This window comes from Diplodia corticola (genome assembly GCF_001883845.1).
Source record: "Diplodia corticola strain CBS 112549 chromosome Unknown scaffold21, whole genome shotgun sequence".
Classification (NCBI taxonomy): domain Eukaryota; kingdom Fungi; phylum Ascomycota; class Dothideomycetes; order Botryosphaeriales; family Botryosphaeriaceae; genus Diplodia; species Diplodia corticola.
In genome coordinates this window covers 451,266-463,711 of record NW_017971500.1, presented here as the reverse complement: position 1 = coordinate 463,711, position 12,446 = coordinate 451,266, and the positions used below count along the sequence as shown (strand labels likewise).

The following is a 12,446-nucleotide window of genomic DNA, read 5'->3' as shown; positions in this document are numbered from 1 at the left end:
ACCACGCAGGTCCACTTGCGCGCAGACGATCGCCGCCCCCAGCGCCTCCGCTGCAGCCCGCATCCCAGTCTCGCCGCCGAGACTCCCAGCGCGCCCAGCCGGCCTTTGCTCGCCCACTCGCCCTCTGCCTCGGCCAATTCCCGGCCGCGCCCAGCCCTCTCCCCTCGCGCGCCCTATGACGCGGGCGCCGTCTCAATCGCTGTGACGACTCTTCTATCCACGCCCGGTTGCCCAGCGTCGACCCCGGCTCCCAGGAACAGGAAGACCCGCCTGCGTGCTCCCCGCCATTGGCCCACCTGCACGCCTTTCATCCGTCGGCACTCCCGCCTGCGCACGGCGAATGCTCCCTCGCTGCCCTTGTCCTCGCCCACACCCGCCCTCACCACAGCACCCACAGCCTTGACTTCGCCCGATATAGCTTGCCCGCGACACTCGTCCGCGGCTACGACAAAGTAAGCTTAATTTTGCTCGTGCGTCAGTGCACCCCTCTGCGGCGGCGCAGCCCGCGGCCGCCGGCCCGCCGTCGTCTCCCATGCCGCAGCCACCCAGGATCCTCTGACTGAGACGTTTGCTAGGCTCCTTCCGAAAATGTCCAACCTCGAGCAGGGCGACTCAGCCCTCCAGCAGGGTGTGCGGTTCGCCTCGCATAACGAGGAGATCGAGCCCGACCACACGCTCCAGCAGGTCGAGACGATGACGGGAACGGAAAGGCCAAGAGGAGACCTTGGCCCGGAAGCACAAGAGGAGCTCCGCAACCTCGCCTCGACGCTGCAGCACTCGCGTCTCCAGTCAAAGAGGCTGGAGAACTTCTCTTATGAACCTGTGTCGTTGCCGGCTTCCAGAGTAAGCGACTTGGCTAATGACTCGGTCTTCGTTCCGCATGTTGATCCGTACTTGTAGGCGCCCTCTCCCTCGTCGGGTTCGCGAACGCCCATGGCATTTTCTGGCGCTCCGTCGCCCAGACCTTCTCCGCCGACTTCCACGATGCACTCTCCTCCACTCACCCCCGCCGCCACCCAATCCAGGGACAGCAAGCAGAGCTCGGCGCCTGCGAGCCGGCTCTCGCAGGACTCGACCATCATGACCCCCGAAGTGTCTCCACCCCACGATACTCCCCCCACGTCGCTGTCGGCTTCCGAAGAGGAGAGGAAAAAGCTGCCGCACATAACTGTCCCCGCCGCGCCGCACGCCAAGCGTGGCTCCGACGCTGCCGGTGTCACCAGTCATCCCCGCGATCCTCCCAGATTCATAGTTGGACCCTCCGGCGACTCTTTGCCTGGCTCAAAGGATGTGAGCCCCTCTGCTTCTGGCACAAGTACTCCTGGAGACGCCGGGACTGGCCCTAGCACCCCTGCCCCGCTATCGCCATACATGCGCCCGACGTTGTCGCCAAGAGGCGAAATCGACGATCCTTACTCGCGCTCCAAGCGCGCGCCGCAGCCCCGCGACAGGTCCTCGCTGGATCCCCGGTTTATATTTGGACGTGACCGCGAGGCCAAAACCAAGTCTGTCACCGCGCCACTCCCCCGCTCCAGAGGCAACGGATCGGAAAAGGAAAGCAAACGCCATACCCTCTTCCACCACAATCACCACCATAAGAAGCATGACAAGCACGAGCACGATGACCATCGTGAAGAATTTGGTGATCAGCTGAAAGAAAAGCACGGATCAATGTCGGAGCTAAAGAGGTTCTTCAAGATTGGGGGCCACAAGCGGGACAAGAGCAAGAGCAGGCCCGTGTCTCCATCGGAATCCACCGGCGTCCTGTCGGCAAAGAACAGCAAATCCGGAACGCGTACTCCTCCTTCCAGAAGTGCCACTGTCGCAATACCATTCGCTGATGATCATGGACTTGAAGCCAGGTATGGAAAGTTTGGAAAGGTACTCGGCTCGGGTGCAGGAGGCTCTGTTCGCATTATAAAGAGAGCGAGCGACAACACGGTGTTTGCCGTGAAACAGTTCCGTGCCAAGCACTCGTACGAGAGCGAGAAGGAATACACGAAAAAGCTCACGGGCGAGTTCTGTATTGGCTCCACGTTGCATCACGGCAACATCATTGAGACCATGGACCTGGTCCAAGAGAAGAGTAATTGGTATGTCGTGATGGAATACGCGCCGTACGATCTCTTTGCGATCGTCATGACGGGCAAGATGAGCAGAGAAGAGGTCGCTTGCTGTACTCTCCAGATCCTAAACGGAGTTTCGTACCTGCACAGCATGGGGTTGGCACATCGGGATCTGAAGTTGGACAATGTGGTTGTCAATGAGCACGGCATCATGAAGATCATCGATTTTGGCAGCGCCGCTGTCTACAGATATCCCTTCGAGAACGACATTGTTCTGGCTAGTGGTAAGTCTTGTCGATTGTGGAGAGAAAGGCCGGCAGCCGACTAACTCAACGTGTGCTGCAGGCATTGTTGGCTCCGACCCATACCTTGCGCCAGAGGTCTATGACTTGCAAAAGTACGACCCGCAACCTACCGATATCTGGTCCATTGCTATCATCTTCTGCTGTATGACTCTGCGTCGATTCCCTTGGAAAGCACCGCGTACATCGGACAATTCTTTCAAGCTCTTTGTCTCTCCGCCAAACACCAACGATTGGCCGCAGCACACGTCAAGAAAATCATCAGAAATCCATGGACCCTCTCACAGCACGCTCGATGTGAAGGAGCATGGTCACGACCATTCCAGACGTGCTATTGAAAGTGCGCCGGCAAGCAGGATGCCCAGCCAGGTCGATCCCAAAGACACCAGCCAAAACAACAACCATGCCAACGGTGACACCCCGAACGAACGGCCCACGACAGCTGGGGGGAGTGCACAGAATGCACCGCCGTCGAGGAACAGCAAGGACACGTCGACGGCACCGCAAGCACAGCAGACGATCAAGGGCCCGTGGCGCCTACTGCGCCTGCTCCCCCGTGAGAGCCGCCACATAATCGGACGCATGCTGGAGACCGACCCAAAGAAGCGGGCGACGCTGGAGGAGATCATGGAGGATAAGTGGGTCAAGGGGACTCCAGTGTGCCAGCAGCTCGAGGGCGGCAAAATCGTCAACGCAGACAACCACACGCACACACTCGAGCCGGGCAGCGCGACGGCGATTGCGGCGCAGGGGGCCCCGAGCAACAAGAAGTGAGGCGACGCTCAGCACCAGCACCAATCTCCAGCAAATTTTCACTTTCTACAGTTTGGGCAGTTTTTCACTTTTCACTTCAACACGTCGGCGCAAGAGCCGGATTTGACGTTTTGGGCGCGGAGAGACAGTTTGTTTTCAATTCATAGAAGGCGGTTTAATTTACGAAAAGCGTTTGCGGGCGCGGGTGGTTTCCACAGTTCTGGGTTGTTGTACAGAGAGCGTTTTGTTGTTAGCGGCGCAGGTTGGATGGGGGTGGGAACTGCATGCGGGCTTTTGCACAGCATAGATGGGACTCCAGAAGGCATTTGGGTGAGAGCGATATGTACCAGGGCATCATCGCTCGTCCTTCCATTCGCAGTAAGCAGCATTTAGAATTCGACAGGTTCGTCTCCGCAGCGGCGGAAATTACGATGGGCTGGCTGCCAAGGTCGCAGCGGAGCGTTGCGTGCAATTGCGCCCGGGCGGGTAAAACGGGCAGGACGACGTCACGGGCTTCATTAAACAGCGCGCGTTGCCCGAGATCCTGCGCCAGACCGCCCTCCAAAACCCGCGCCCTTCACGCCGCAAATCTGCAAATCCTTCAGAGTTTTCGTCGCAGGCGGCGCACGCGGCCATGGCCAGGCCGGTCACGCGAGCGCCCCGGGCGCGCCAGCCCTTCTGCTGCGCCGTCTTGGCTTATCAGCGAAAACGTGCCTCGATAATTGGCCTGCGACTACTCTTCAACATGCCCTCCCCGCCGCTCTCCAGCACTCCCGCTCGCCCAAGCGACCGCTTTCTGTAATTAATATATTCCCAGCTGCTCAGCCACCCTACATTGCCATCATGGTCCGCCATGTAGTTCCCATCAACACCATCAAGAACTCCATCCACCACGCCCATGCCGCCCCGCCGACCTCGAATCCCTCGTTTGCTCAACCACCGGCCTTTGGCGAACACCGGCGGGGGGCTTCGATTCCAGGGTCCAGGACCGCGGCTGGTGAGTGAAGCCGGTCCCCCAATGGCCTCGAGCCCAAGCTCCAGCTCCCTTGACGCGGCCTTTTTGCGCCTGTCCGATGCTTCTGCGTGGAAAAGCTCGACTGCCACGACCCCGCTGACACGCCTCTTATCGCAGCGTTTCTGACCTCTCTCTCGGCGAACCTAACGCTCCCGGACGTCGACTCGCCGTTCCCATCGCCAATCTCGACGCCGTCGATGCGCGGCGCCAGCGAGACCTTCACTTCGCACCTGCCGCCGCCGTCCCCGCTCGCGTCGGCCGTGCCAATGTTGACAGACGAGTATGGCAGTGACGCTGTGGGACCCACGGACCTGCTCTCGCCCTCCCTGGGCGCCGCGGGGTCGAAACAGCAGCAACAACAAAACGCGTCTCAGGTGCGGCAGCGTCGTCATCAGGAGGGGGTCCGTGAGCAGCAGCTGCAACCGCAGCAGCCGCGATCGCTGCGGGTGCCGGTGACGGCGCCCACCGCCGCCGACCCGCTGCTGGCGGACGTGCCGGAGCTGGCGACGGCGGCGGCGGTCGACGACGAGGACAAGACGGCTGCGCTCAGGCTCGTGGCCGACGGCGTGGCCCAGCAGCGCCAGGCGGCTTCGTGGGCGCTGCTGTCACATCCGGCAGTGATCGGCGGTTACGTGCTCCTGCTCGCGCTGCTGTACAAGTACATGTACAGGCAGCCCGGCGACGTGCCGCTGCTGTTCACGACGGGCGCCGGCGTCACGATGGCATGCTTGGTGGCGGTGCGGCTCCTGACGAGCGGCTACATCCGCCACGCCGAATCGGTCAATTGGAGCTTCTTGGACGAGGGCGCCGACAGCGTCCTCGTCACGCGGTTTGGCGGGCAGGTCATTGGCGCGTTGGTGCTTGGTTGGGCTGGTCCCAGCAGCACCGGGAACAAGGCCGCAAGGCGGCGCAAGGGTAGGGGTGTGATTAAGGCTTGGACGGTGAAGCTGCGCTACAGAGGCAAAGGCGTCGGCACCGGCCTGCTCGAGGAGGCCGTGAAGGAGACGGTCAAGCGTGGTGGTGAGGGGGTGGAGTTCGCCGAGGACCACGCAAGTGAGTGCTGCTGCCGCGTCTGTTGGTGGTCGGATGTTTTATGTGTTGCTAACTATCTACAAGACTCGCGCCGCTTCCTCCCGCATTACTTCAATGGCTTCATCGACCGCCGCGAAGACCATGCCCACGAGGCTCTTCGGGATGTCATCAACAAGAGTGGGGCGTTCAGTGGAAGGAGGAGAAAGTCGTCTGTCTACTAAGACGTTGCCGCGGGCCTGTCGCAACCGCTAGTTGCCGTCGATAAGCGGTCACCACCCACCTATCGTACCATCGTTAAAGAGACCAGAAGAGGAGGAACCAATCATTATCTGAAGAGAAGAAGACAGACAAATTGGATTGGGAGGGTGAAATCGGATGCCTAGGTCGTTTGTCACAAAGATCGGATTACTCGGACCCTCGCGGGTGATTGTCTCAAGATTTCCTGGTCGACCCCACATTTCCTGCTTACAGTTTCCCGTCTGGTGGTTCTTTTGCCACCACAAAGCGCGTGTTCGTTCGTCAGTTTTTCCCGCAAGGTGTTTCAGGTTCGCGGCGTTTTGGGGCGGACGGGTGGTCAACAAGCGTTCTTTTTGCGTGCGCTCCGTCACCGGTCGTTCGTTCAAAGGATTCAGGGTGCTTACTCCAGCTCACGGCTTACGCACTTGTGCAAGGGGGGAAGGTGATTCCAGAACCATAGAGACGCGGGGTTTTCCTTTGACTACAGAGTTTCTCTTACCTTTTTTTTCTCTCTCTTTCCACTTCTCTGTTCATGCTTGGTGAGAAGATGTTCGAGCGAGTAATGGCTCATGGCGTGCTTAGAAGCGCCGCCCCGGCTCGCTGGGCTGGGCGCTTCTGCCGTCATCCTTGCACGAGTTGATTGGTCGGACGAACGGGAGTGGTCGCTCGGGGAGAGCTGGCTGGGACTGTTGAGACTTCCTCTTCTTGCTGCGTTCCACTCCTCGCCCAGGGCCTTTCCACCCACCCTTCCCCGGAAGCGACCGGGATTGTCGATAGATTTAGATATGGGTTTGCAAGGTTCGTGGGAAACCCTCAAGTATGTAACGGGTGAAGCCGGGGGGAAAGAAGGGCCGGGGAGGAGTGGTTATGCGTGATTAGAACATGGCGTTGTGATAGGTATCAACTGGCCCGGGGGAGGGAAATGAGTCGTACATTGTTATTAGAGATACCAGAATCGCCATGCGTTTTGACTTTTTTTTTCAAACCGATCCTTTGTGTTGGTTGCATGCCAATGCCGAATTCAACATCTGGTCGTCGTTATGGGAGCTCTGCTACTACCCACGCATCTCCCATTCGCTCGTGGAATGCCTAAGGCTTCCTGCTGATTCACTTCCAGCTACTGCCGGTGTGCCACGTATAATACTACCGTGTACAAACACACGTTACATGCAGAGACGCGCGTTATTTGTGTGCCTCTCCGCAGCCTCTCTTGCTTCCTCCGTCTCTCTCGGTATACATTGTACATACATACATACATCTTCAGATGCCTTGATCCTTCGTCCCTTCCGCAGGGGTCGGGCTGATTGCTTGCGCTGCTACACGTGTATGGCGGGGGCTGAGCTGGCGCGGGGGTGGGTGGTCCTGGGTCTAGGCCCGATTGACGATGACGTCGATGGGGTGGTCGTTTTTTTGTGGGGTTCCACGCGGGCTAGGTGTCTCCCCTCTGCTTTATGTGGTGACGTCGTGCGTGTGTACTCTCATGTGCGTGTGAGATGGGTATTACGAGGGGATCAAGCGGAGCATGTGCAGCTCATGATGACAGTTTACAGCAGAGCAGTATCGGCGACACAAGAGTGATGCGTAGTATTCTTCCTTCCTTCCTTCGTCCGTCGTATCCACTCCACTTTTTGCACACTGGTGGTCTCTCGTGGTTGGACTTCCTTGGGGGGGATTTCTTTTTTCCCTTTCTTTTCTTTTCAGCTTCGAACATCAATAAGCAGCCACCGAGTTGTCCGAATTCAGCAGTGTATTGGGAAAAGAAACCCATGCAGTTCTCGTTTGGTTCCGATGCGCGCTGCACGCTCTCTCGATCCGAACAGCCCGATGTCGTCCCTCGCATGCGGCCTCTAGTTCCCGCATGCGCTGATTGGATGGTAGTCGTGCATGTGGTTGATGGTCGCATTATCGCAATGTTTTCTTCATCGCCAACGGCGGCCTGCCCCAAATAGCTGTTGGGGCGCCGAAATAAGCATGGCTGTCGGGGGGGATAAGGGAAGGGTGTCTGGTTTGCTGCGGAATAGACAATAGATAACGGAGTGCTTCTGATTGGTGAAATTCTTCTGTGGACAGCTCTTGTGATCATTCCGCATGAACATTTTTTTTCGTGGGAAGTCTTGCAAGGCCTTATCTCGGACCCTTCTTTCTTTCTTTTCCCTTCGTGTGGTGTGCAAATGGGTGTGTCGAGCGCGCAATAGGGGTAGCCGTTCGCTTTTCCACGGATACGTTTTGATTGGTGGTTGCCGCACGATGGCTGCTACAGCACTGCACGGCGGGCCGCGAGATGGCCAATTATCTTCAAGATGGCCATGGCTTGGTTCGTATCCGTTGGGCTGCATTATTGATTCTTGCTATCTTTTGCAAGGCCAATTCCACGGGTCCCCTCCTTGTTTTCGTTCCCATCGATATTGTCTCCTCGATGTGTTTATCTTATCAGCGGGGTATGGTCACACGAAATGATGGAGGGGTAAAGGGGGCCGACGTTATGATTGGCTGAAGAAAGAGAGGGCTTGAGGTGATTGTGACAGGGTATGGCACCTTAACCGATATGCATGCATGCATGTGATGGCGGTTCGGAACGGCACGGGTGGGTGGGGACGTGTGCTTGGGACTACCATCCGCGTGGGGTGTGGGGGCTGCTTCACCTTGTTCGAGGGAAAAGAAGGCGGGATGATGATAGGCAGAAACTGCTTCGCCATGGACATTTCGTAAAACACTCGAGAAAAACGTGTAATTGTGGAATACTGGAGAAGAACGCTCGATTGCAGGGCTATGATAGCGGTAATACCCAGAGTTGCTACCTCCTCAACGTGGGGAATATTGCACACTCACAAATCTGTGTTTAATTGACGCGACATCACTCCAACGCCCGTTTGGGAATGATGCTCTTGATGGACTTATATAATGTGTTCCGACTAGTATTTAATATTGACATGCGTGTGAAGTAGTAAACTGGCATGGGTCTAATTCATTTGTTCAATCCTCGAAACTTTCTCAAAGTAGATGTATTATCTCTTGTTAAACTCATAACACATTTAATTCGCGAGAATAGGATGTGATTATGTCAAGGGTTGGGTAGACACTTAAGTTCCCGACAATGCAGAACTATTTGCCTGCTTAAAGCGATCTTCCGGCCTGAATCTATATGAAGTTTTATCCTTGGAGAAGACCATAAAAGAATAAGCAAAGTAAAACCGTGTCTGCTTCGCTAGATGTTTGGATCTACCTGTCGTGATAACGTCCTAGACAGCTCCATCGTTGCGTGATATATTTATAGTGCTTCGGACCAAGATGGAATAAAGCGGTGACCTGTGACATCGACAACCTCCCTCGTCCTATGCCTGGCCTACCTTCTAGCCGTATCCGCGCTAATATTATCGACGTGCAGTCGCTGGGCCTTTAAAGCAGAAGTAGATTATAATAGCTCATGCTTATGTATCTATGCTTTTTCTTTGCCCTCTTCTCTTCCGTCTTTGAGACGCCTGGCATATAGATGCATCTTTGCCAGTCCGACGGACCGGCCGCGTGGATCCATCCGATATTGGTGCCATTGATGCACCGATGAACCAAAGTATGACGTTAGCTTGTCTCTGTCTGGCCTGGTGAGGGGTTTCTCCTGTTAGTGTCATGTGAATCATGACGACTCCCACTGTTGAACATCTGCTGCGATATGCTCTGGGGTTCGAGGGAAAGGTGAAGACAACTTGCGGGTGAGTGAATGAGCACACATTAGCAATGCATTGCAAAATATTTCGCAAGGGCTTAGCAGAGCGCAGCTTGGAGAAAACGCCAGGAAGCAAAATTGATCAAGTTTAGCGAAGAGTGACGTGGGGATGGATGAGACGAAGGACGGGTTTGGATGGCCATAAGTATCCGTGGCCTCACATAGTCTCAGGCAATTTCATCATGCTTTAGGAAAAAGACAACAATCCCTTCATCAGTCCTGCCTTTTCTCTAACAAGTCATTGTAGAGGTTGTCGTCGAAAATTTTGGTATCGTTTCTTGGCGGTCCGAGAACGTTGTTCAGTATGCTCATCATTGCCGGTTGGCTGTAGGCAGACTATTACGAAAGCGATTTGTATACGAGGGAGGAATCCTCAAGTGCCGAGGCACGACTCATCTCCTGGGAGGGTATGAGATTGTGTGCTTGGCGGAGGAGAAGAGGCCGTGAAATTTGTGCCGATGCCGATGGGGATGGCTTCTCGATATGGCGCATCCAATCAAATAAAGTGCACATGAAAGGGCCGTCCGTCAGGCAGGGTAGAGAACACTCACCTGTCTATGCCAAACGCATGGAGGTCATGATCAGGTAGGAAAGCTACTGTCGCTACAGAGGGATTTTACCAAAGTCGTGGGTCTCGTTGCATGGCCGGTATTTGTTGTACCAATACCAGAGCGCGGCCAGTTGATCCTGCGCATGTGGTTGGGTCTATGGCTGGGATTATGGCAACGAGGTCGCGTTGACAAGATGCCTTCCATTTAACGGTAGTCTCTCGGCCATGGCGGCTTCTGCGCTTTTCGGCGCGTGTTCTAGATCGGTAAATGGTCCGGCTTGGGACCGGATGACGCGGCTGCTGTGGACACGATTAAATGCAACTCGGCAGAGCCGTACGAAATAAAACGGAGATCAGAGTTAGCGTCTCTACCAACTGTGGTGTCCAAAGGGTTAGTCGGTGAAGTTGCGTTGTCCCTGACCACCGTGGTGGGGAGTCGGAATGGTTGCAGCAGCGCCCAAGGCGACCTTGGAAAGCTTCCAGAAGCTGAAGGCCTGACCGGTGAATGTGCTTGCTGGACACGAGCCATCATCTACTCCACACTTCTTGCGAACCCATGTACAGTAGAGATAAAAGAGGGAGTTAAGAGCCGGGAGCATATTGCGCAAGTCGGCATGTTCCAGAAGCTCAGCGAACAAGGTCTGGAAGGCGGGCTATCTCCCGCATCATACAACGGGTGGTTGAGCTGCTATTTCCGGCCAGGCCTACCACTGATGGCCAGTCGATCCCACATCGTCCACAGCGACAGGAATAGTGGATCGACTAAGGCGAGGGCGAGGCCTACCGCTAGATATCTTTGCTTGCGGGAGACCGCTACTTCCGTGGCAGATGCTGTGGGCCTGGGGCCGAAAGCGGGCAGATGTCTTTGATTTTCGCAGGGCTCATGCTGTCTTCATAGCACCTGGGCTAGCTGGAAGCAGAGAGACAAGGCCGGTGCGGGCCAGAAGCTGGCAGTGCGCGGGGCTGGCAAGTTGGCAGGCGGCGCAGCGGATGATTCTCATTACGAAGGTGATTAGGCCTTCATATATCCAAGACAGCAGGCTGACCTTAGCCCCGGAAAGGGGGAACGCGCACAGTCTGGGCCCAGGCGGAATCTCGAATTTGCCAAGTAGAGTGTGGAGAGGTCGGCCAGGAAAGAAGTGAATCTGCAGCAGTACGATGGTCGAGGTCAAGCTGGGACTCTTGGGTCTGCTGAGGCCAATGAGCCGGGGCGCAATCTTGTGGGCGCCATGATCGGCCTCGCACGTTTAGGGCTGACCTAGCGGAACGTTGTGGCGCCAAGGCTTGCCTTGGTTCCGCCCGGCGGACACGGCTCCATTTGCGGGAGCATTTGCGGGCGGTCAGGCGCGATATGAAGAGCTGAACCACGGCTGCCCTTCACCGCCGCGTGGCCCCCGCGTCGGCGCAAGCGTTTCATGATGCGACGGTAGCAGAGAGGCCGTCCAACCGTCTCTTGGTGTCAAGGCAAGTTGTGAAAGGTTCTGCAATGGTATAAGCGCGGGCGGCTATAGGTGAGCTACGACGATGTGCAGCATAAGATGCGGATGGGCAAGGCTGAAACGGACGCCGTTGTGCGGGGCTGGCAACGAGCAACGTGAGCGATACGACCGCCCGGGCGTTGCGGCGTTGCGGCGGTACGAGGCGTGGCGGCGAGGTGATGAAAGAAGACGGTGGCCATGACGAGCGGACACGAGCAGGCTGGCCGGTGAGCGGCTGAGCGGTGGGTGGGCGGAACGGCGGCGGGAGGCTCAGGAGGAAGGAGCTACCTAGCCGGCAGTCGGGCAGTCGGCGCGCACGGCCGCTTATCTCAGTCGGGCGAGATCGCAATGTCCTGGCCTGCGCCGGCGGTCCTGATCCTGCCCTCATCCAACACCAGCCACGCATCATCACTTGCAACACCCGGCTTCTGCTGGCGCCTCCTGTCAGCCCCACGCTCTTGCACGCCAGCGACGTCGCGCGCGCCCGGATCTGCCAGCTGCCAGCTGCGCTTGGCCTGCGAGCCGCCATGCAGCCGCCGTGCAGCCGCCGGCCGACGCCCGCCGGCGCCCACCAGCGCCTGCCGACGCCTGCCTTGGCTTAGCTGCACCGGCCACGCCTTCTCAGGCCCCCAGGCGGCCCCTCGTTCACCCACAAATCTCCCGGCCGGCCACCGCACCGAGACCACCGAGACCACCGTCCAACGGCAACCCGCCGGCGTGCGGTGCGCGGATGCAGCCGCCCTCCCGACTGGATGCTGCGAGAAATTGACCTCCCGGGCTCGGCCCACGCTCACGTTGGCCAGGCCGCGTTGTCGCCCAATCTGCTGGTCAGCCACGCGTATGATCGCCACCGGGATCCGAGATGATCCCCCTGCCGGGTGCCTGCATCTGCTCTCTTGCCTCGCCCACGCCCGAGAGCCGCGCACCTGTTGCGGCGACGGCGGCCAGCCCATGCTGCCGTGCTGCTCCCGCTGCTCCCGCTGCAGAGCCTCATGCCGGCACCGCCATGGCCGCCGAATTGCGATCTCCGGCCAGCTGCCCGCCGGGGCACAGCCCTGTGCGCGGTGCGCGGCCGCACCGCTTCTTAATTGCACTGGCCCCACCGACGAATTAAACCTACGTAGGAGGACAGGGTGGAGATCCCTTCTCATTTGTGCTCCAAGCTCTCCGCATGTTTATGAAACAGCCAGCCCGGTAGCGCCCCGTCTGTGGCTTTCCGCACCGCGACCTCTCCGCCGTACATATTCCCTGCCCCCGCCCTCTCGCTCCCTCTTTTGGTTTTTTGAATCCAC

At 57.6% G+C, this 12,446-nt stretch overlaps 2 protein-coding genes across 2 annotated transcripts; both read left to right on the top strand.

Annotated features, from left to right (window-relative positions):
- Positions 1–588: 588 nt before the first annotated feature.
- BKCO1_21000142 (hal protein kinase) lies at positions 589–3,142 on the top strand (the record flags this gene model as incomplete). The annotated part of the gene is made up of 3 exons (XM_020272655.1): positions 589–843; positions 901–2,350; positions 2,412–3,142. The coding sequence occupies 3 exons, from the start codon at positions 589–591 to the stop codon at positions 3,140–3,142; spliced, it is 2,436 nt and encodes an 811-aa protein (XP_020131036.1).
- Positions 3,143–3,964: 822 nt separating this feature from the next.
- On the top strand, positions 3,965–5,389 carry BKCO1_21000141 (gnat family; the record flags this gene model as incomplete). Its single annotated transcript, XM_020272654.1, has 3 exons — positions 3,965–4,118; positions 4,254–5,189; positions 5,253–5,389. 3 exons carry the CDS (start codon positions 3,965–3,967, stop codon positions 5,387–5,389), a joined length of 1,227 nt encoding a protein of 408 aa, XP_020131039.1.
- Positions 5,390–12,446: the final 7,057 nt, after the last annotated feature.